Genomic DNA, 24,341 nt, shown 5'->3' on the forward strand with positions numbered 1-24,341 from the left:
AAGTGTGGTTTAGTTGGGCTGTCCAGGTCTAGAATGAGAGAAAGATAGAGATGGCTGGGGCAAGTTTTGCGGATGAATGATGGCAGATTGACGAATATTGACCTTTTCTAGAGCTTATGTCAAGGGCTAAACGGAAAGCAGGTCGTCCGTATTTGAGGTGGGAAGATGTCATAAGTAAAGAGTAAAAGGAAATGGGAGCTTCCTGGGAGGGTATAAAGAGGAAGGGCTCGAATTTATTGGAAGGGAGGAGGAGTTTACGTAGCTGTGTCTGCCTCAGACGGCTTGGTGTTGTGGTGAGTTCTTAGTAATAGTAGTAGTAGTGGTAGCAGATGGATTAATAGTTGTAGTCTTATCGGTAGTAGCAGTAGTAATAGTAAAATTAATAATAATTGCAGCAGCAGTAGTGGTTGTAGGAGAAAAAGTAGTAGTATTATGAATTGAAATTGAAGTTTAAAGAAAAAAAGACAGAAGTCCCTGCTACCTCACGGCCGACCGAAGAAATGATGATATGACAGTCTATCCGAGTTCCTGGCGGTGGCAAGCATCAGACCAAGAAAAGTGCAAACGCTTGTCATGGACCGAAGCGAATAGAGGAGGCCGAGAAATATTTCTACGCCAAGCAGCATCCAGCGTAGGAGACCTTAGTTAAACAAGCCAAGTCCTTTTCTTCGTCATGGCGACCAGTTGGACCTAGTTTGGTGAAGACCATTTAGTGATTATGAACATAACGGTCTTGTGGCCGATTACCATTGAGCATTATTAGCAATGTCAGAAGAACGAGTGGACTGGATCATGAATGAGGAACCTAACTGCCGACCAAACCCTATTACAGAGCAAACCAGAAAATATGCCAGAAGCCATAGTTTCCAGAATGATGTCAAATCAGAGTCAAAAATCGTTCCAGAAATGGACAACTGTTTCCCGAAGAATATTAAATATAAGGTATAAGGGAACGCATGATAAATTGCCATTTGTTGTTTGCTAGGTCTCTACAAATGAAGCCACTGATGAAAAAAAGGGTCATTACTTCTAGCTTTAGGCTGGGATATATAAAGTCTATATGTTGTGTGCTTTCTTAGAGACTTTAGCTCCGGAGTAGGGAATGACCGAACCTCAAGACCACATGCTCTTTGCCAACTTGGTTTGGAACAAACAAACGAAAATTGAGAGCTTCTGATTGATTTTGCCCTTATGAATGAACTTATAATTAATGGGTGTCTGTTTTCTCATGGAGAACTGCACAAATACTCGTGGACATCACCCATATAGAGCGACAAAGCACCAGATTAATAATTGTCTCATAAGCAGTAAATAGTAATTGAGCCTCCAAAGGTGCCAACCTCATGAGGAGCAGACAGATGGAAAGTAGTGAAAATCTCATCTGAAGTTGAAAATATGGGTCACAAAAAAATACCCCCCAACCCTGTTTTTGGCTCTGAGGAACCTCTAGAGAGGATAGTAAAAGGAGATTTTACAATGAAGGAACATTAAAGATTTGAAGATCTATCCTTGCTCGAGGAAGCTGAATTTTAAACAATATGTGAAATCGTCATAAACATTACTACGAAGCAGCTAAATCGACCATGGACACTAGCAGGAGCCCCAAAGACAAACAGAACAAATAGGCCATCTAATATAAGAACAAAAACAAGGATGCGTTTATTCTCCAACAACGACTCCCTGGTCATCATATTTTTCAAAATGACTTGCATTACGCTCTTGAGATGCTCTTGATATTCAAATCCAGTAATATTAAAGAAGCAACAAAGAAAATGAAAAATCGAAAGTCACTCAGAGTTGACTTCATATCATCTGATATAATTAAGTCAGCAATATCCTTGTGCATTTCCTTTGTAATTGACAATGGACAGTAAGTGAGAGAGTCTATATGGTATTCTTGTTTTGCTAAATCTATCTTTCAAAGTCTTTATTACGTTACTTTTATCTTTTGTGTCTATGTTACAGTGTTTTTTGTATGTCAACATATTTAAAGTTTTCGTTTTATTAAGGATCTATATCTTCCTCGTCTCACTTCTGAGGCTTTTTACTTCTGTATTCTGTGTCACTTCTATACTTGTGTCCTTGTTTTTGTTTCCCCTTTTTAAGAAATATCAAAATTAACGACGTTTTATTACGAAATATGCGTTATACACTTTCTCTTTTACCTTAGGTTTTAAAACTTAAAACTCCGTAGTGTTAAACCAATTTCTTCCTTTCTTGTATAGCCCTCTGCTACTGAAAACTCAGCACCATTTACCTTAATGAACAGCAGCCTTTTGCAGTTCCAAAATACGCGGAATATATTCAAAACTCCTTTGTTTCTAAAAATAGCCAAAATTTTATCATACTTCACCTATAAGAAGCATATGTATTTCCCCATTGGTTGGGGAAGAACCTCTTTTTTCCAATTTATTTCATTGATAAAATTACTCCGATGCAAATATACATTGTCGACATTGGCCAACAAATCTTGGTACAAAAATTACCATGGTAGCCACCATAGGTTAAAAGCTATTTGACCCTAATAACATCGGCTTATGAATTTTTCCGTAATTATCTGAATGTTCTTTTGCTCTTCTGAGCGATTTTAAGGCTATAGATACAAGCTTTTGTTGTCCACGAGTGATGTACTCTTCTGCTTTGAAGTTTCACTAAAAGTTACTGACAAGGAAAATCATTTTCAATTCACTCTAAGTTTTGGACCAAAAGCAGTTCTCTAAAAAATTTATTTGTCAACATAAGCGGCGTGTCCGTATCTCCACTTCTAATCATCAAAAATTAGTTCTCCCGAGGAATTCCAATTCATTTTTTTCAATCAGGTTGAATTTTCTATTAATGAGTTTCTCCCATCTGGTCCAGCACTTTAGCTGACTCGGTGCCTCTGGTCTCAGGTAATCAAACATGACAGGAGACCAATGGACAGTCTAGCCTCTATTATATTTGACGTGAAAATGATTTATCATTCAGACTTTTTCCCTTAAAAGAATAAACAGATGAGACTAGTAAATAAAAAGGCTGAAAGTCTATTCACCTCGAAAAACTTCTTCTCGTATTTGCTAGAATAAGGGTTTAGAGAACCTGCAATTGTGTTCCTTTTTTGTTTATTATGATAGCAGGGTAATATACTGTGTGGCACCCTTCATTTTACCAACAAGGTTGAGCTTTTTCTGTTATAAAACAATCGATACAGAGTGCAGAACACCCACTTTTCATGTGCACAGTTTGCACGACCTTGCACGATATATATATTTTGTACAAGACTAGGGTCACTCACGCTGTACACGACCTTGGTTTATGGCTATGGTCAACCATAGCATCCGTCTCCTGTTATATACCTCTTTTCAAAAGATTTAATATAAATTCTTTCAGACCAGGGCAAATTATGATCTCGTCAATTTACCCCAAGATTATCTATTAGAAGAGACTTTTTTATAATCTTTTGGATAAATTCTTCAAAACTAGCAGAAATTTATGTCTTCTCTAATCCTTCGATTCGTATTCTCAGATGAGGTCAAAAATTAAGGATGATTTTTCTGACAACTTTTGAATTAGTACGCCTATGAATACATTTGTTTTGCAAGTGCGGACACGAGTTTGGTTCGTCATCAAGGTTAATAAAAAAAAAATAATGAAAAATAAGAAGTCTATTTAGCAAAATAAAAATTACATCGCTCACAACTTTCTTTAACCTTATGAAGCTAACACAGTACGAATAATCATTTGTGAAACCTTGAAAAATTTTGAAAAATAAAAAAGAGAAACAAAAAACCCTTCGCAAATGCCATGCCCCCCCCCCAAGCCGAAAATCATTCTCTGACTTTTAAAAGCCGTAGTCCAAAATGCCTTCATAACATGTCTTAAAAATTCTCATTCTAGTAAAAATCGAACCTCCTCTGAAGTTCCTTCGACTACCCTTTCCATACGAAGCGGCCAGGGAAAAACTTATTTTTATTCTTTTCTGGTTCTTTCTAAAGCCATGCTATGGGGGAATCAATCCCCTCATATATTGTATGATTTCTCTTCTTTTAAATTTTTAATGTTGTTCCTTACTTTCAGTTGAAAAAATTGTTTTTTTTTCATCTAATTTTGGACTGTCTTTCAAATCACGCCAAGAAATCCCCCCCCCCGCCATGAAAAATTTCACTTGGAGAATCAATTCCTGGGAACTTATATCTCCACAGAAAATTTTTCTCGTTGAAAATCTCCACCTAAAAAAATCAGTCCATTACCCAATATCAAACAGTAAACAGGATGTCCCAAAAAGACCGCCAGATTTAAATCTACTATAAATCAGATTTATTTATTTTTTCGCGTCCTGTGGTGGCGCAGGGGATTTGAACTTAGCTTGGTAATACGGGACCCAGAGATCGAATCACGCTGCATGAATGCACTGCAGGGCCGACGCAGGGACCTTAGTAGTCAAGAAGCATCGTTAATTCTTAGATACTAATAATTTATTTTTTCGCAGATGGGAGATTGAAACCTTAAATCTAGGATTTTTTGATACGCTGAATATGATGGTGTGATTTTCATTAAAACTCCATGACTATTTGGGGGTGTTTCCCGCTTTATAGAAAATCAGGCAAATTTTCTCGGGCTAAATTTCATGGACAGAATAAGTGCCTGCAGGGCTAGTATTAGAGCCCTATGCCCAATGTTGCGTTTCACGCATAATTGCAACATCCCCTGAAGATACTGGTGTGTTGTTGTTGTTGTTATTGTTGTTTTTGTATGTTTCAAATAAATAAAATGGATTTATATTAGACTCAAATTCGCTGTTCTCTTTCGGGACATCCTGTATATGAAAAATCGACAGGATGTGTAAGATATAGCCCTCATTCAGGAGCTTTAGCGGTATCCAATAAGCTTCAAACTTTTGGTTTTCGAATTTTTGTAATCCCTTGTTAAAAGAAATACAAATATTTTTGCAAATACCAGTCTTTTCTCTTTACACAATTTAATATCTTTTCTTACTTTATTTTATCAAGGATATTTGATTATAAAAGTAAGTCCAATCCCTAACAACGATTTCTACTATGCTTCAAACTTTTGCTTTTCTTTTTTAAGATTTTTGAATTGTTCTAATCCCTTATTAAATTACAAATATTTTAACAATTACCAGTTTTTGCCTCTAAGCAATTTAATGTTTTTTCACACTGACGTCTGATCAAAGACATTTGATTCTACTTGTAGCTAGTTTGATTTCTAACAACAATATGTAGCCTACAAAGCTTCAAACTTTTGGTTTTCTTTTTTGAGGTTTTTGAATTGTTGTAATCCCTTGTTAAATTATATAAAATGTTTTTACAATTACCAGTTTTTGCCTCTAAGCAATTTAATGTTTTTTCACACTGGTGTCTAATCAAAGACATTTGATTCTTGTAGCTAGTCTGATTTCTAACAACAATGTGCAGCCTAAAAAGCTTCAAACTTTTGGTTTTCTTTTTTGAGGTTTTTGAATTTTTGTAATCTCTTGTCAAAATAGAGATTCATCATTTGTAATAATTGCTAATTTTTGTTTTTAGGGCCGTCCTGCTGACATTATTATACTGGCTGCGTTTAAAAAGGCTTTTTTTATGGTTTTTGAATTAGTTAAAATATATACAAATATTTTTACGATTACCAGTTTTTGCTGTTTACACAATTTAATGTCTTTTCATGCTACACACTCTTTTCGAAAATATTTGATTAGTGAAGCTAGTCCGATTTTTAACAACAAAATGTACTAAGCTTGAAACTTTTGGTTTTCTTTTTTAAGGTTTTTGAATTGTTGTAATCCCTTGTCAGAATATTGCATCATCATTTGTAATAATTGTAAATTTGCGTATAGTCTTCCTGCTGACCTTATATAACCGGTTGCGTTCAAACTTGTAAGCTTAATCACTTAGCGAGCGGATTTAATCTAACAAAAAACAAACTAGTTTTTATTTTCAGATATTTTTCTAGCTTAAATAAAAATATTAAAACTATTGGCATCGTATATATTTTTGCAGTTTACATACAAGGTTTATTGATTCTGAACTAAACTTGATTTTTTTTTTCCAGATTTTTTCCGTTTCTTTAAAAGACATTGCTTATACTTATAAGAAAAGAAATTCGGTAATGAGGTTTTTCTAATAGCGATTCCTTCTAAGCTTCAAACTTTTGGTTTTCTTTCTAAACGTTTTTGAATTGCTCTAAGCCCTTGTTAAAATATATAGGAATATCTTTATAATTACCAATTGTTGCTCTTAACGCAATTTTAACATCTTTTCATACTAAAGATCTATTCAAAGATATTTGATTATTACCACAAGTCCAATTTCTAGCAATGATTTCTACTAAACTTCAAACATTTTGTTTTCTTTTTTAATGTTTTTGAATTGTTTAATCCCTTTTCAAAACATATGCAAATACTTTTGCAATCAACATTTTTTTTGCTCTCTAAGCAATTTAATATAAACCTATCCATATATGTATATATGGTTTATAACTTGGTTTCTAACTTTGTCTTGATTGTTTGATTTGATTTGTTTTGATCTTTCGAAATTAATCCTATTATTGGAATGCAAGGGATAATAACTTGCAAACAATAAAATTAGTCTTTCAATATTTTTTTTTATTGAAGCTACATTGACTAGACACGCACGAGAATTATTTTCCGGACAAGCTTTATGTATTCATAATTATAAGCAAAAGCCAAAAATTCCAGTCAAAGGATTTTTCCCGCTAAATCATCAAAAAGTACAATAAGGACAGGACTGGTCAATATGGCTCTGAAGCATGGGTGCTCCAAAAAGCAGACGAAAATTTACTAGATGTTTTCAAGAGAAATTGCCTACGCATTGTTCTGGGTACCCGGCAGACTGACCGTATTTCAAACAGTAGGTTGTAGGAAGAGCGTGGTTCAATGCCGCTTTCTAGGGCTACAATGAAAGAAAGGTTGAGATGGCTATGCCACGCTCTGCGGATGAAAGATTACAGATTGCCGAAGATTGTCCTTTTTGGCCAACAGTTTGGGGCTACACGGAAAGCAGGTCATCCTTGTCTGGGTTGGGAGGATGTCATAAATAAAGATTTAAAGGAAATGGGAACTTCCTGGGAGGGTGTAAAGAGGGAGGCCTTGAATATATTAGGTTGGAGGAGGAGCTTGCGTAGCTGTTTTGGCCTCAGGTGGCTTGATGCTGGTGTGAATGTTTAGTAGTAGTAGTAGTAGTAGTAATAATCTTTTTTCTTCGTCTGAATTTTTTCAGACGAACTTGGCAACTGTAAGACTCAGTTCTGTTATTATTTATGAAGTTGTTCCTTTTCAAGTTTTAGGTTAGCTTTTTTTGCTTTTACTTATTTTATATGACATGTATTGTCATTGAAATGTCATTTACGACTTTTATCACTTTTATTTTTCTTAAAAATAGCCTCTTCATAAAAATTTTTGTCTTAAAACCGCTTGCGCTCCAATCAAAAGGAAGAAAGTATCAACAGGTTCTTGGAAGTGATTGGCAATATGATTTACAACAGGATGAAAACACTTTTCCATTGAACATTTCTTAGAGAGAAAAGGCACTTGACTAATTTCGAAGGATTTGGCATTTAGAAAAGAAATAAAGAAGATGTTCTTAGATATAAAAAAGAAATAAATGTCGAAGGGTTTATGGCCAGTATGAAAAAAAAAAGGAAAAACAATCAAACAAATATTTCGCCCGCATACAACAGAGGTCTTCAACGGTATAAAAAAAAACCATAGGGTTAATCGTTTTTGTCCCATTGCAAATACTACTACTACTACTTCTAAGGCCTCAATGGAACACCAAGCCTCCTGAGGCCAACAGAGTCGCGCACGCTCCTTTTCTACCCAAATATATACAAAGCTTCAATCTTTACCCCTCAGAGCAACTTCTACTTTCCTTTAAATCCTTCCTAATGATCTCTTCCCACCCATTCTGTGACAAAAGGCAGCGCAATAGTGTTGCCTAAGTAAAGAGCGATGTAGGCACAATGTATTATTCTTTTTTTTACCAGGGCACTTTCTATAAAATGAGTTGTCGTAGAACCTTTGAAAGTAGGATTGGAAATAAAAAGTTTCAGTGCTATTTTTAAGAATAAAAATAATTTGAAGGCAACCAGCCCCCTACACCCATCAAACATATCCCATTAAAATTTTGAGATAGCCATTCTTCAGCATAGTTGAAAGTTCCGGTAATTAAATCTTTGGAATGTCACCCCCTCCCCCCAAACCCTAAGGCAAGGGTTATAAGTTATGCTAGTTTCCCATTGTTAACTTTTGAAATTTATATTGAAGGGATGGCCATAAAAACTTCGAAGGGAGCTCATTCGACTGGGAATGCTAAGTTCCAGTGCCCTTTTAACGAGTCTAAAGTGATCAAACGGTATTTAGCCCCCCAACGCCATATTTCCCCAACTGCATCAGATCAAAACTTTGACATGCCTGTTTTGTTCAAAATAGTCCAAAGATCAAATAGCCATGCCTTCTGGGTGGAAAAAAACCTCTACAGTCCCCAGGACAAGGGCTGTAAGTTACGCGAGTTGTTCATTTTTAACTTATAAGGTTTTATGTAAGGAGTGATCGTATAAACCTTGGAGGAGAATCATTCGATTTGGAATGAAAAACTCCAGTACGAAAAATTAAGCTAGATAAACCAGGTTTTAATTTCGAAAAAGCAGTGAGCAAAAAATAAAAACAAAACTACACTTTAACTAAAAATATAAAAATATTCCAAATATTTTGACCCATCGTTCGAGAGCCTTTCTCAGTGGAAAAAAAAAATACAAACGACAAAAAAAGAAGAAAAAAAAATTTAAAACATAGCACATTTTCTTCTAATATTACAGGTTCCATTAACTTTTTTTTTCATTTTTTTCGATCATTTGTGAGTAGGAAATGTATATCCCTAAAATATGATTTCTCAAATAATTGAAAAAAGGAAAAAAAGTTAATGGAACCTGTAATATTAGCAGAAATTGGGTCAACTAAAAAAAAAACAAAAAAAATACACACATACAAAAGGGGGTAGACAAAATTCCATGCTCTTGTGGTAAATTTTATCTAGGTAGGACACAGCAGAATTTAAAAAATAGGCTAGAGCAACACAAAAATACCATAGATTGCTCGCTAAGACATAATAAAAAACCTGAAACATTTGATTCCACTATAGCGGAACACGTGTATAGTTTTCCTCATTACAATATTTTATTCGATCAGACAAAAATTGTTGATATGCCAGTAGGATTTTTACAAAGTTTAAGGGAAATTATAGAAAAAAAAATATCTGTTGGGATATTAGTATTAATAGAGATGAAGGGGATTTTAAAATAAATTCAATTTACAATAGTTTAATTAAAGACCAGGTAAAAACTTCAAAGAGTAGTGATTTACATAATTGTCCTGAAACAAGCGATAACCTTGCGAACGAAAGTCAAAGTAAGGTCAATACTGTGAGAAGTCGACGGGCTGCAGCTAAAGTAGCAAACGAAAAAATCTGTTCAATTTATAATTCATGAATTTGTTTATTCACTTGTAATACTTCTTTGTGGGTGATGGACCTGGGGTCTAGTGAGCTTCTTTTCTTTTGTTTAAGTAAATATAATTTTCACTTTTAATAGATTCCCATTTATACAACGATTGTGCAGAGGAGAGAAACCCATGGTTTCACTATAAACATTTGCTTTTTTTCTATAGTTTTAGATGAGGAAGGGCACACCATAGAACAACTTGTATACAAATCAGAATATTGAAAGCTATTTATTATACATTGTAAAAAGATTCCTGTGGATTATCACAAACAAGACGTTAAAAACTTCTTCGATTTAACAAAAGAAAATTCGGGCAATACCCTTTGAGAATACCTTTTTAAAGAAATCAAGATTTTTTTTTAGCTCTATCATTTAGAAAACTGAAAAAACTGCATATGGAGGAAAACTTGAATAAATTTTGCCCAAAATATTATATGCGAGGTTTGTAGAGGGAGGGATGTTCCTTCTCTGCCAATTTCTTTATAAAAGTGAATTTGGGGATAGGCCTTTCTTTTTAACTTTTAAGAAAGAAACAACCTTTTCCAGATACCCTTTTTGAGTACATTTTTTTAACGAAATCAAGAGTATTTTTAGCTGTACTATTGAATGCAGCTTAAAATTCAGCACTTGGAGGAAATTTTAAATATATTATACCAGAAATGTCAAATACGAGGTTTGCACGCGAGAGCCACAGTATTTTGGTACCAATCTTTGCCTGCTGTCTCCCTTTACAAAAAAACGAGGAGGTATCCTTAGGAAACACCTTTTTTGAGTATCGTTTTGAGGATATCTTAATCATGAAATCAAGGGAGTTTCTTGCACTTGAACCATACAACGTATCATAAAGAAGTGCATATGGAGGAAACCTTAAATAAATTTTGCCAAAAATGACACATGCGAAGTTTGGCTAACCTCTTTGTAAAATTTGACTCTTCCAGAATTATTTTTAACTTGTTAGCTATATCTTTTAGGTAGCGCCTTTTCAGGACACCCTTTTGAGATTATACTTTACACTAAATCTAAGGAACTTGTTTTAGCCTTTTCATTCAAAACAGTTTGAGAACCTGCCTATTAAAGGAACCTTAAGCAGATTTTTCTGCAAATATCATACGCAAAATATGCACGGGATCGCCACGATTTAGCGGTGCCGCTTATGTCTGCTACCTTCTTTGCGAAACGAGGTATCTCTATCTGCAATCATATATTTATACACCAGTTATTCTTAGCTTACAACAGCCATCTCGAGGAATTATGATGCTTTGAAAACATTCGGTAGTTTGATTTGGTGTTGAAAAGTGGCTTCATTTGCATTTCAACCTCCATCTTTTACCAGCAAACGCAAGTATTAAAAGGCCTAGAGCGTAAATTGAGTGTATTTCTTGGCACTTGCCTTGTTTCTTGACGAACTTTAATATATGGTGAAAGAGATTCTAACTTCAAACAAACACAGGCGGATTACTTAAAAGACGTACTTGACGATGGATGTCACGTAGCACGTTAAAAACTGTTTGAAACACCCCGACCCTCTGATTTTCTCCCAAGTTCTAGTACAATTCATCTTTTAAAGACAAGTCAAAGGTTGCTTATTATACCAGTTATTCAAAGCTTTTTACTGCTAACTTCAGGAAATCCTTATAATTACCCGTGGAAAATACTACTACTACTACTACTAACAACTGGTTTCAGCACCAAGCCACCTGAGGCCAACACAGTTACGTAGGCTCCCTCTCCATCCCGAAAACATCTAGTGATTCCTCCTTCGTTTTTCGGAGCGTCCATGCCTCAGAACCATATGGTATTTCAATCTTGGTTCGCAAGTTTACCTTCATATTCATCCAAACTTATTTCAACTGAGAAAAAAAAAACATCTTGGGCCTTCGCTATTCTATTTTTAAAATCTTTGCTGCAACCACAGTATTCACTAATTCTAATACCCAGTAAGGGAAGCTGTCCATTTGATTGATCTTCAAGTTCCCGAACATACCCTCTTTACCTTCGCTTATTCCCAGGGTTAGCTAATTAATCTTCTTAACAATAATTTTCATTTACAAGATACACCGGAACTTCATTTATTTGCTGAAATATAGCTTATGAAAGCTTTGAAATTGAAAATGTCTTTTTCGCATCTTTTGATTTTGAAAGCAATCTTTCAAAAATTTAAAGTGTACTGACTATTTTCAAATTGAACAGTACGTGCACCATATAATGCGCAAGGTTTCCATAGATCTGGGTTCATTTAGTATTCTTTCCTCCCCTCTCTAATATTATCAATGTACATGGGTATCAATTTTCACAAAGGGTACTAATATGACACGTTATATATTAAAACTTTACTTCAGAGTTAGTAAGACAGAGGCAGAGATTGACCGATAGTGAAGGTTCTATTTTTAATTATCTAAAATAATTGCGCAAACTTCGTAAATTGAAATTTTTTATGAATTTTGAAGAAAATATGAGACCCTGATTGTTTTTTCTACTAGTTTCAAATGTGCAAGCCACAAAATCAATTAAAATAAATTGAATCTCAAACTGAACAACCATGATTAAAGCCGAAAAACGAGACTGATTTGCGCCTATGATGTGTTTACGTAAGCCAATTTATATTAATTAATTAATTAATTTTATTTTTGACCCACACGATAAATAAAGTAAATATGGTGGAGTAAGAATAAATACAAAAAAAAAACAAAGAGAAAAACAAATACGCACACATAGTCAACGAAAAAAACGGATAAGACGGTGGTGAGGGGATAGGCGCGCAGAAGCTGTCTTGAATTTTTCGCCATTTCTGGAAAGACGAGTAGCACCAACTTTTTAGAACAAAATTCGCTCTCCTAAGCAATAAAGGCAGTAAAAAGAACATGAATTCAAGCTTCCCGCGACTGGCTTCTGATTAGTCGTAAAGCCAGTAAAAAAGAACAAATAGTTTTTGAGACGCAGGGTTTTCTACATACAGTCCGTCTGTTTCTCTATCTATCTAGACTCATCGGTTTGATCGAAGCTACTAACCGAAAGATATTCCTTTGGGAAGTAGTTCATGTACTTCGAATAGAACCTGTATCTTTTCTTTCTTCTTTTTTATGACGATTCTTTAACACTGATGATTTTAGAAAGTTAGGTAAAGGCTCATTCGATTTTTTTTTGAATAGTTAAGTAACTTTCTAATGATGGTTTAACATACTTTTTTTTTGTGTCATTAAATACTTTTTTTCCCACAGAGCTTTGAGGTGAAATGAGGAGAGAAAATGAGGAGAGAAACATTCTCGTACAGAATGTTGTCTCTTTCAATTGCTTACATTGTTATATATCCTAAATGAGAAAATAGAAATTCAAATACTGTATTCTAAGCAAGTCATTTATATGCATCGAGCATTTTATGTTTTTTGTTAAGGGTTCATTTTAACATACTATTTACAAAGACACCTGAGGGTATGGCGGACCCCGTATTGTTCAGAGTAACTGTAACTCATTTTAACTTTTATTCTAACTTTTTACAATCAGTAAAAGTATATATATGCATATGAATATTCATTAGATTGTTGATTATGTTCATAAAGAGAAGAATTTTAAGCTACTTGTGTATTATTCAGAACACACTCAATAAGTGAAGTTTGATTCTTTCGTGAAACAAACTACGATGCAGGTATATTTTATGAGAAAATCCAGTTTTATAGCCACAAAGACAAAACTCAATTTAGTTTGCTGCGCATAGTGATAGAAGATAGTGTCTGAATATGGATTTTGAAAAGAAGATTTTGGATTTGCCAAAGACTGAAAAAGAGGCAATTATATTTTTCCAGGATATGGGGTAATAAGGGATAAAGTGGCGTAATAAACGGCACCGAGGTACATCCCGCCATCATTTACAATTATACTTAGTAGAGTAGATGTGGCGGGCGGCAGTAAAGGCAGAAAGGAAAACCTCCTTTTAACGCGATTCTTAACGACATTTCTGCGTTCTGGGTACATAATTCTAAGTTGTAATTTTACAATTTTCCTAATAAAGTATTATATTTCCATCATATTTTGTTTTATTCCATTAGCTCTATCAAAAGTTTGGGCTATTGAGTGTGTTCTGAATGATACGCAAGTACCAATTTTAAATGTGATTCCATTAAAAAAGAAAAAAAAATCAAGATGAAGTTTTTGCATTTTTCCAAGGATCCAAAATCTTTATAAACGGTATTTTTTGCATAAATCTCTCTGGGAGTCCCATTGTGCTAATTCTATTTGATCGGAATCTCTTCCAACAATCTACAAGTAAGGTATTAAATCCATTTTTATCTTTTAGGGAATTGGCAGTCTGTTTAGCGCTCTCAAAGTTGTACGATTGTTACGCCTTGGAAGGGTAGTGCGAAAACTAGACCGGTACCTGGAGTACGGAGCAGCGATGCTAATACTGCTCCTGTGCTTCTACATGCTGGTTGCTCATTGGTTAGCATGTATCTGGTATTCAATCGGTCGAAGCGATGCTGACAATGGTATGAGTTGACTAATTCCTACTCAAATGGAACTAGAATACCTTCAAGTACCAAGGACAGAGGAAATTAAATTGGATAACTTAAGCTGGTTAATTAGAATCTTACAGAACTATATGTGTTTAATTAAATTAAAAAAAAACAATATTAATCAAAAAGTTTCAACCTTCAGCTATGCCGTTGTTGGTAGTAGCAGACGGGAAATAAAAAAAAAAAAAACGATATGTGTTTGAATAAGCAGAAAAAACCAAGCTACAATGCACCAAACGACCTAGCTTTTCTTTGTAGGTATAACTCTCTTTAAGAATCAACAGATTTGAAATTTTAAAGACAAAAATCGTTCTCAAATTTAACTAATTAGTTTCGCTTGTATTTTTACGGTTCACGCTGGCAAAAATCTGATTCTACCCTAATAAATTAAAATTTTGATACAACCGGAAGAAAAACCTTAGAGAATCTCAGTTTTTAGGTATGAATTAACCTAATATAGGTCCAGGGGAAAATAAATACTCTTATTTTGATATCATTGGTACTGTTATTCTTCAGTCAGTACTATTAAAAGTGTAGCATGAATCAAGAAAAAAATGTACCACTTACAAATAGGCGTGCCAACCCACTTTTTGACATATGCAAATGCTAGACTTTAGTTTAGGGGAGGGGGTTCAGTATCTCAGCCAACTGTCTAGATAATATGCATAGATCTTCAAAAATGTATCCATACCTGTGAACAGGTGAATATGGCAAGAGATTGAATATTTTGCTTTTAAATATGTTTTAGGTCAGTTAGATCCATATTTTATAAAAAAAATTCTCGTTCTTTATTTTAGTAATTCTCGTTTAAGTATTTTTAGTAATTTCAACTATTTGTTCTACAGCCTTTTTGATTTAGGGGTCATTCTTAAAGATTTAGGAAAAATTCAAGCTTTAGTGTAAAGAGCGAGGTATTGACGATATTCAAATTCCGTTTTATTTATTTATGTGCGGTGAGCCAAAATCAAAACATGCATTAATTCAAAAACGTTTAGAAATTAAATTAAAAAAAAACGAGTTTTTAACAGCAAGTAAGGAGCGACATTAAAACTTATAACAAACAGAAATTATTCCGTCTATGAAAGAGATTTTCCCCTCCTCAAGACTCGCTCTTTACGCTAAAGTGTTTTTATTGTTTTAAAAAGTAGAGTTGTGACAAAGAGTCAAACTTTAGCGTAAAGAGCGGGGCGTTGAGGAGGGGATAACCCCTTTCATATATAGAGTAATGTCGGTTCGTTTTAAGTTTTAATGTTGCTCCTTACTTGCAGTTAAAAAAAGACTCGTTTGTTTCATTCATATAGAAAAGGGCCAAACTTAAAAATGGAAAAATGCTGTCATACGTATTTCCCTGAATGACACTTTTTAGAGGCAACTTGTTCCCCTTACCTGAGAAATTAAATGAATGGCTGGCTATCATGCGATCTTTACATTTCAAGGGAGAAGGGGAAACAAGGATAAATTGGGGAAATGGGGTAATTATTTGGGCATTAATTAAATAGTTCCTAATATAAAGAATGCCGGTATCTTCCTGTTAAAGAAAATAAGTCTTTGCTCAATGCTATGAGTACCTGTGTTTTTCTTTGGCAGAAAGAATCGACAGAAAAAAAAGGAAAAAAGACATAGGGGAAAATACTCTAAGATTAGTAGAAAGTGATGTTTGGTTTTTGAAGTGGTCTTTCTGTTGTCTTTTGATTCCAGGGACTAAATCTGATGACGTTTTGGTGTGCTCTGATTCTGTATTATAAATTCTGATGCCCTGATTAATGAATCTGGTGTGTCATGTTACCCTTACGCATAGGAAAACGATTTATACAAGAGTCTAGTAAAATTACGGTTTAGACCCGACATTTGAGTAACATAATTTTTTTGGTACGAAAATGCTAAAAAAAAATTACTCAGTAACCTATACAAAAGCGGCTAAAATCGCCCATGTAGAAATATCTCTTTTATCGGAGAAAGAGGGGGGAAAGAGGAAAAACCTTGAATTCAATTTTCTGCAATATTTTTCCAATTGAAAGGTTGTTTCTTATTAATCCAAGCCCGAAGAGACTGAAAATGACATCAGAATTTTTTGTAGTTTTACTTGACTAAAAGTACCAAAAACACTGAAAACAAAATTTGATTGTTTGAAATGTTTAAATAGAGATTTACACAACTACTTACGCATCAAAAAATTATTAAAAATCGGAAATTCCAATTTTAATGAAAAAACCTTCATGTGCAGTTATGCGGATTTTGGTAGCAGCAGGTGCCAAATTAAAAATAAAAGAACTAAAGAAAATCAACAAATCAACAAAGGGAAAATCAACAAAAAGTAATCCGAGAACACACGGCACCAAACATCTTAAGAGGATGTAGCTTTTCTTTGAAGGTATAAAAGTTTTTGGGAATAAAAAAAAAAATGCTACTTTTTTTTTACAGAAAAAAAAAATGTGAAAAAAACTATGTAGTTTTGCCTATTTGTTTCCATGTTAAACATAACAACACTGACGAAAACGTGGTACTACCATTCATAATTTGAAACAAACAAATGAAAAATCTAAGAAATATGGGTTGTCAGGTATGATTAGACTTTAGGACTGATTCTGGGGGCAATTTTTTTTTAATTTTTGATGTCTTGGGCCATAGAAGCTGTATTTTGAGCACTTAACGAATTGACAAAAAACCGGGATATGATGGAAAAAGGAGTAACTTTAATGTTATTTTATGCACAATTTATAGCTAAATGAATATTAAGGTTAATTTGTAGCTAAATTGCCAAACTTAAATTCCCTGTCGCTTGTGTAATTTATTCGTCGTCCCTAATTTTATCCAAAGGGAAAACTGGAAATTCTGGCTTTATGATTTTACAATGTTAACTATGAAACAAATCTGCTATGAATAGTAACTATCTTCTTCTTTTTTCGTTTTTGCACTTTTTTTGGCATTCAATTCAATATATGGCTTACAGCGAAAACACAAATTAAGTTAAGTGAATTCGAAACCTTAAATGAACACCCTATCTCGCCCAATATAGGCTTTTTTAGTTTGTGTGGCCAAGCTATTTAGAACTATTCTGGGTTGGTGGCCATAGCCTGTAGAGATCGGATAACACATCCGAATCAACGATAGAAAAATTAAAATCTGACACTCTACTTTCCCGGAAACCTTTGAAAAACTAGTTAACTTTTACCGTTTCGTGCCGAAGATAGAGAAATTCAGATTTAATGTAACTTATATCATTGGTAAATGTAAATTTTGCTTTTTCATTTGAAAAGAGCAGAGTTTTCTTTTTTAAGTTCAGGAATTGGCAGAAACACTCTAGCATACCTGCTTGGAAGATATTGAAAGTCAGCTCAAATGAAGCGGAATCCTTCACAGAAATTTTCCAGGGTAGGGATGGGGCATTTCAGCAAGAATGGAATTGTATGGGGGGAATTTTCCTGACAGAGAGGAGGATTTACGCGGTATGACCTTTCAATGGAGTGAATTTTTGTGAAGGGAGGGAATTTTCCATGGAGGAGTAGCCGGTTTTCCCACTAGTATTAAAAAAGCGACCAGAAATTAAATAAGAAAACAAGTTTTCTTAGCTCAAAGTTAGGAGTCACTTGACTCCTTACTTTTATTTCCTGTAATTTTAATATTGTGACAAGCTTGGGAGCCTTTTTGTGCTCCTTCCTTGATTGAAAGCCTTGCCGGCACAGGATGCATAATTATTTATGCTGTATGTACATTGAATAAACAGGACTTAACTAGTAAGAGGTTACACGTGTTTTTATTTTAAACTAGTCTGCCGTTAGCTTCTTAAACTGTTGACTGATTTAAGATGTGTTTTCATTTTCAGTATGAGTTTAGTATCTGTCAAACAGTTCGTGGTAACGAAGTGTAGTAAGGAGCGACCCGGCTCAATAGTAACCAAAACTCTAAAAAATGGAATATTGATACCAATAGCTACATCAAAAGAATCGTATTTTAATGCTGGTTTTAAATATATAAGTTTCAACATCAAGTTTAGTCTTACCCATAAAAAGTTACGAGCCTGAGAAAATTTGCGTTATTTTAGAAAATAGGGGGAAACACCCCCTAAAAGTCATGGAATCTTAACGAAAATCACACAATCAGATTCAGTGTATCAGAGAACCCTATTGTAGAAGTTTCGAGCTCCTATCTACAAAAATGTGGAATTTTGCATTTTTTGCCACAAGGCAGATCACGGATGCGTGTTTATTTGTTTTTTTGTTTTTTTTTTGTTTTTTTTCCCAGGGGTGATCGTATCGACCCAGTTGTCCTAGAGTGTTACAAGAGGGCTCGTTCTAACGGAAATAAAAAGTTCTAGTGCCCTTTTTAATTGACCAAAAAAATTGGAGGGCACCTAGGCCCCCTCCCACGCTAATTATTTTCCCAAAGTCAACGGATCAAAATTCTGAGATAGCCATTTCATTCAGTGTAGTCGAAAAACCTTATAACTATGTCTTTGGGGACGAATTACTCCCCCACAGTCCCCGTGGGAGGGGCAACAAGTTACAAAATTTGACCTGTGCTTACATATAGTAATGGTTATTGGGAAGTATACAGGCGTTTTCAGGAGGATTTTTTTGGTTGGGGGAGGGGTTGAGAAGAGAGGGATATGCTGGGGGAACTTTCCATCGAGAATTTGTCATGGGAGAAGAAAATTTACATGAAGGGAGAGCAGGATTTAATAGCATTATTTAAAAAAAAAAACAATTAAAAAATAAATGTGAAAAAGCTTTTTCAGCTGGAAGTAAGGAACAGCAATAAAACTTAAAACAAACAGAAATTATTACCCATATGAGGGGCTCACCTCCTTCTAATACCTCGCTCTTTACGCTAAAGTATTTTTAGTAATTTCAACTATTTATTCTACGGCTTTTGTGATTCAGGGGTCATTCTTAATGAATTGGGATAAATTTAAGCTTTAGTGTAAAGAGCGAGGTACTGACGATGGGGCGAATCCCCTCATATATGTAATAAAAACATGAGAATACAAAAGTTCTTTACGTAAGCTAATTTATAAGTTACGTAAATCTTTTACCAATAAAAATATTCGTAAAAAATTAAAAGTTCTAGTTGCTTTTTTAATTAACCAAAAAATCGGAGGGCAACTAGGCTTCGTCCCCCGCTCTTTTTTTCTCAAAATCATTCGATCAAAATTACGAGAAAGCTATTTAGCAAAAAATAAATATGCAAATTTCGTTTTGATTATTCCTCTGCGGAGAGCCAAAATCAAAACATGCATTGATTCTAAAACGTTCAGAAATTAAATTTAAAAAAAAAACAAGTTTTTTTAACTGGAAGTAAGGAGCGACATTAAAACTTAAAACGCACAGAAATTACTTCGTATATGAAAGAGGCTGCTACCTCATCAACGCCCCGCTCTTTACGCTAAAATTTTTTACTGTTTTAAAAAGAAGAATTGAGAGACAGAGTCAAACTTTAGCGTAAAGAACGGGGCGTTGATGAGGTAGCAGCCTCTTTCATATACGAAGTAATTTCTGTGCGTTTTAAGTTTTAATGTCGCTCCTTACTTCCAGTTAAAAAGCTTGTTTTTTTTAATTTAATCTGAACTAAAAGGAACTAGCTTATGAACCTAATCGGATTACTTTTTGTACTGTATTGTGTTAGATTGCGCAATTAACTTGCGGACTTAATTGTGAGGGATTGCTCACTTCATACAAAGTGAGTTATCATTAGTGTATAATTGAATATATTGGTGTTATCGCTGATTAAAAACTGTGATTAAGACTGACTAACAGTTTGTGAATCTGCAGTATCTCGTCGGAATAAATGACGGGAAAAAAGCCCCTAAGGCTACCACCCGAGAAGGATGCTCCCACTGAAACCCTTCGCCGGTTGCCATTCCAACCTACCTGTAAAACTCTTCCTATAACCCCCCCCCCCCAACTACGCGATCCAAAACTGTTAGCCACTTGTCAGGGATTCAGGCCTTAGCCGAAAATAACTCTAATGAAAGAGGTGAGACGCCTGGCAAAAAGAGGAAAAAGGATGAAACTCGTTCACCAACGATAGTGCAACCCCTCTCTTCAAGTGTCCCAGAAACAAGTGCTAACGATCACCCGAATTATTATACTGTCTCAATCAAGAAAACCAATGGCCAACCCTTTTCAAAAGATCGAATAATGCAAATTAGGAAAGCTGTCTTTCTGATCACCAAGGTAAATTTTGAACTTGTTTTCAAGCAGGACGAGTCTATTGATATTTACTTTACGTCTTCTCAGGAGGCAGACCATGTCCTGTCAAAATCCAAAGAAATAATTCTTGATGGCTCAAAAATTTTAGCCACAAAAAAAGATGTGGAAAAGTTACACAAGTATGTGCCGTATGGTGTTGATACCAGTGTAATAGTGGAGGAAATACAAACTGAACTAATAGATTCTTCAGGTTTTCTCATCAATCCTTCAGCTACTATAAGGCTAAGTTTAAACAAAGAATGTTTTCTTCACCCTAGCCGTTCAATCCTCATTTCTTGCAAAGTTGAGCTAAGTGGAGAAATATTCTTGTACGGTATGTCCCTTTTTTACAAGATTTATAAGCCTAAGCCCCTACAATGCTCCACTTGTCTGGCCCACGGCCACAGCGAAAAACACTGCAAACAGTCCCATCCGTCTTGCCTTAAGTGTGGGAAAACAGGCCATGCAATTAGTGAATGCCCTGAGTCAGAACCTATCTGCAGAAATTGTAACCGTAAGGGACACACAGCCCTCCAAAAACAATCTTGCCCAGCTCACCAAAAGCGAGTTGTAATCCTTAGAACATCTGATAAAATGAACCTACCCTACTCAGTTGTAGCTGCAAGAATCCCTTGGCAACCCACACCCCATCGGCCCAGTAGAAGCCAAGCAACAGTTGCTGTAGCAGATGCAAAGACAGTATCATTTCCAAAAGAGGTAAATAATATTCATACTCAAGGTTCTAGTCATTCCCCCCATCCTTTACCTAAGTTTACTTCAACATCCTGCCCTCCAAAAGATTCATTTTAAAAATAGCCAAGAATGGCAACGGTTTGCCACTTATCTCACAGTCAGTCACTTAATTGAGGCTAGTAATGAAGCTGAGGAAACCAAAAATATTCTCAAGAAGAAAGCTATCACTAAACTCCTAGGTGATGACATATTAGAAACAGCTATGGCTCAATTATCCTCCATGAAAAAGGACATAGATTCCACACCAAGGATAGTTAAGCCTGTAGACTCAACTGCAAATCAAATCAATGCAGGCTCTGAAATTGCCACAACTCCCAAGACAGTAGTCGATGCCACTACCCTAGTCAAAGGCAAGAAATCTAAGAAAAAAACGGCAAACTTTCCATCCCAGTCCAAAATTACCACCAATGATATTTCGTCGGCTGAAGAAGATTTCCGATATTCTAATCAAGGAGATGATGAAACTCAGACCACAATGGATGTTTAAATGTGCACTGTACAAGATTTTAAGTTTCTCGCGAATTTATCACTGTGTAATAATGTTGTTTTTAACTATTACGATGACCAAAATAATTTGCCCACCAGCCCCTTAGCTAGCCCCGATAGCCCTTTAAACCAAATTAACTGTGAATATCTCGACACTTTGGATTTTGTGAAGAATGTGAAACCTAAGCTAATGGAAGAGACCAAACTTAATGTAATTTGCTTTAACATCAGAAGTATACGGGATAAGTGGGCTAATTTTAAAGAATTAATTTTAATTAATGGTTACTGCCCTTTCGACATAATTGGAATAACGGAAACGTGGCTTTCAGAAATTGATGATAAGAATGAATTTCCCCTCCCTGGTTTTCAAGCTATTCATATTGAAAGAAAATTAACCAAGTCCTCTGGCGGCATTTCTCTTTACATCCGGTCAAGTCTGAAATTCACCAGGCTATTAGACTGTGAATCCTAATTCTCGCAACCTATAAATAATAGATGCATTTATTCAATAATCGTAGACAAAAGTGTTGACGAGAATTCTTTTATTTTTTCATTATTTCATAAGCCCCCCTCATTTCTGACCCCTTTCTTTTGTAACCTGTTTGATGATTTTTCTAGTTTTATTAATTTACCACAAAAGAAGGCAATAGTTTTTGGGGACTTCACTTGTAATTTACTAAATGTTAGCAATAATAGTGATTGTGATACCTTTTTTGAAACATTCACCTCAAGTGGTCTTCTTCCCACAATCCTTTTTCCTACTAGAGTTGATCCTGTGAGGTCTACAGCTACTGTAATTGACAACATTTTTGTATCCACTTCCCTGGGAAACCACCTGTTCTCCAAAATAATATTTTCTGACCTGTCAGATCACTTTCCAATCTATCTCTCGCTACCCTCCGTACCAGCTACTCAACCCTCTAGAACTAAAACCCCTACGTATAATAGAATATATAATACTGTGAATATGAACACGTTCACGGATCGTTTGAAATCCTTCGACTGGTCCATGGTTTTGGATTGTCAGGATGTTAATTCAGCCACAAATGGTTTTACACAGGGACTGAGTGATCTTATCAGTTCAACCTTTCCAGTTCGTAAATCAAACCGAAAAACTACCCATATACGCCCCTGGATGACTAATAGCCTGATAATCTCTTCATACCGAAAAAATGACCTATATAAGTTAGCTTGCGAAACCAGTAACGTTATTGACCTGACTAATTATAAAAAATACAAAAATTTATATACCAAACTTGTCCGGGATGCAAAAAAAAATATTATTATTTAAAAATCCCTCATTGCAAAGGGAACTTGCAAAAAATTTGGTCCACAATAAATGAAATTCTTTCAAAAAAAAGAAATTCAAGATCTGTACCTCTTAACCTTAAGGACATCAGCAGATTAATTGACCCAAGTTCAGTACCGGATGCTTTTAATAATTATTTCACTAATATTCCAAATGCTGACTCCTGTTCCTTCTCCCAGTCAGTACAACCTAGTACGAATCCTGGATCCATGTTTTTCTCTCCAACTGATCGTAAAGAGGTGCTTCAAGTTATCAAATGTCTCTCTAATAGTAGTACACCTGACTTCTTTGGCATAAGTAATAAGCTTCTTAGGACCGTATCTTCCTATGTTTGTGAACCCATTGTGCACATAGCAAACTTGTCTATGACCAATGGAGTCTTCCCAAAAATATTTAAATCAGCAATTGTTATCCCGATAAAGGCGATCCGTCTGAGATAAGTAATTATCGTCCAATTTCACTCCTCCCAGTTATATCTAAAGTGCTCGAGAGAATTATATTCCGATGTCTTTCTCCCTTTTTATTTGGGATTCATTCTTCAGATTCGTTGATTTCTCCTCATCAATATGGTTTCCGTTCCAAATTTTCAACTGCTCATGCACTAATAGACAAAACACAGTTTATACGTTCCCAACTTGACCTTAAAAATACTGTATTGGGCTTATTTCTGGACTTTTCTAAGGCTGTTGATATGGTTAATCACAGTGTTCTATTAAGTAAACTCAACAACTTAGGGATTCGTGGAGTTCCTTTCTCATGGTTTGGCTCCTATCTCTCTGGTAGAGTACAGAGTGTGAGTCTGGGCGGGTTGACTTCACATCCCTTACCTGTCCGAAGGGGCGTCCCACAAGGCTCTGTTCTTGGTCCAATACTCTTTCCCCTTTATATTAATGATTTGTTTACGGACCTGGGTCCATCAGTGCACCCAGTACTTTTTGCTGACGATAGCAACTTTTTCATCACCAGTCCTAATTTACCATCCGTCATCGCCTCTACTCAAACCCTTCTAAATAGAGTACAGGAGTGGTGTCTAGTTAACTGCATGACCATTAACATCAAGAAAAGTCAGGTTGTATTATTTCGAACCCCTTACAAAAAAAATTAAGCACAGCAAGCACTTGGCCTAAAATATTCTACCAATCTCCTCCCACAGGTCAAAGTTGCCAAGTTTCTTGGTGTCCACATAGTCTCCTCCCTATCATTTGCAACACACGTGTCCTACATCAGAGCCATAATTTTGCGACAGGTAAGTATGATTAATCGTGCGAATTATTTTCTTCCTTCCGATATCATTGTCACCCTTTATTACTCTTTTATTTACCCATATATCTCATACTGTGGATCTGTTTGGGGCAACACTTTTCCTTCAGTTACCAATAAATTAAAATCTGCCCAAAACCGTGCCATCAAAGCAGTTTTTCGGCTGTCCCGACTATATCCCACCTAGGACTTGTACTCCGATTTTGGTATTATCCCTTTTGAACAAACCATAAAAAATTAAATTTATACCTTGCATACTCCGCTTACCATAAAAATCTCCCTCCTCAATTATAATCTTATTTTAATATTAATAATTCTGAAGGCCTC

At 35.2% G+C, this 24,341-nt stretch overlaps 1 protein-coding gene across 1 annotated transcript in view; it reads left to right on the forward strand.

The window, feature by feature from the left end:
- The window catches only part of LOC136028698 (potassium voltage-gated channel protein eag-like), a 322,053-nt gene that overhangs the window by 198,735 nt on the left and 98,977 nt on the right, over nucleotides 1-24,341 (forward strand). Inside the window, 1 exon segment of the mRNA XM_065706529.1 lies at nucleotides 13,802-13,991. Coding sequence (XP_065562601.1) covers nucleotides 13,802-13,991 — 190 coding nt within the window.

Source organism: Artemia franciscana, chromosome 7, assembly GCF_032884065.1.
Source record: "Artemia franciscana chromosome 7, ASM3288406v1, whole genome shotgun sequence".
Lineage (NCBI taxonomy): Eukaryota > Metazoa > Arthropoda > Branchiopoda > Anostraca > Artemiidae > Artemia > Artemia franciscana.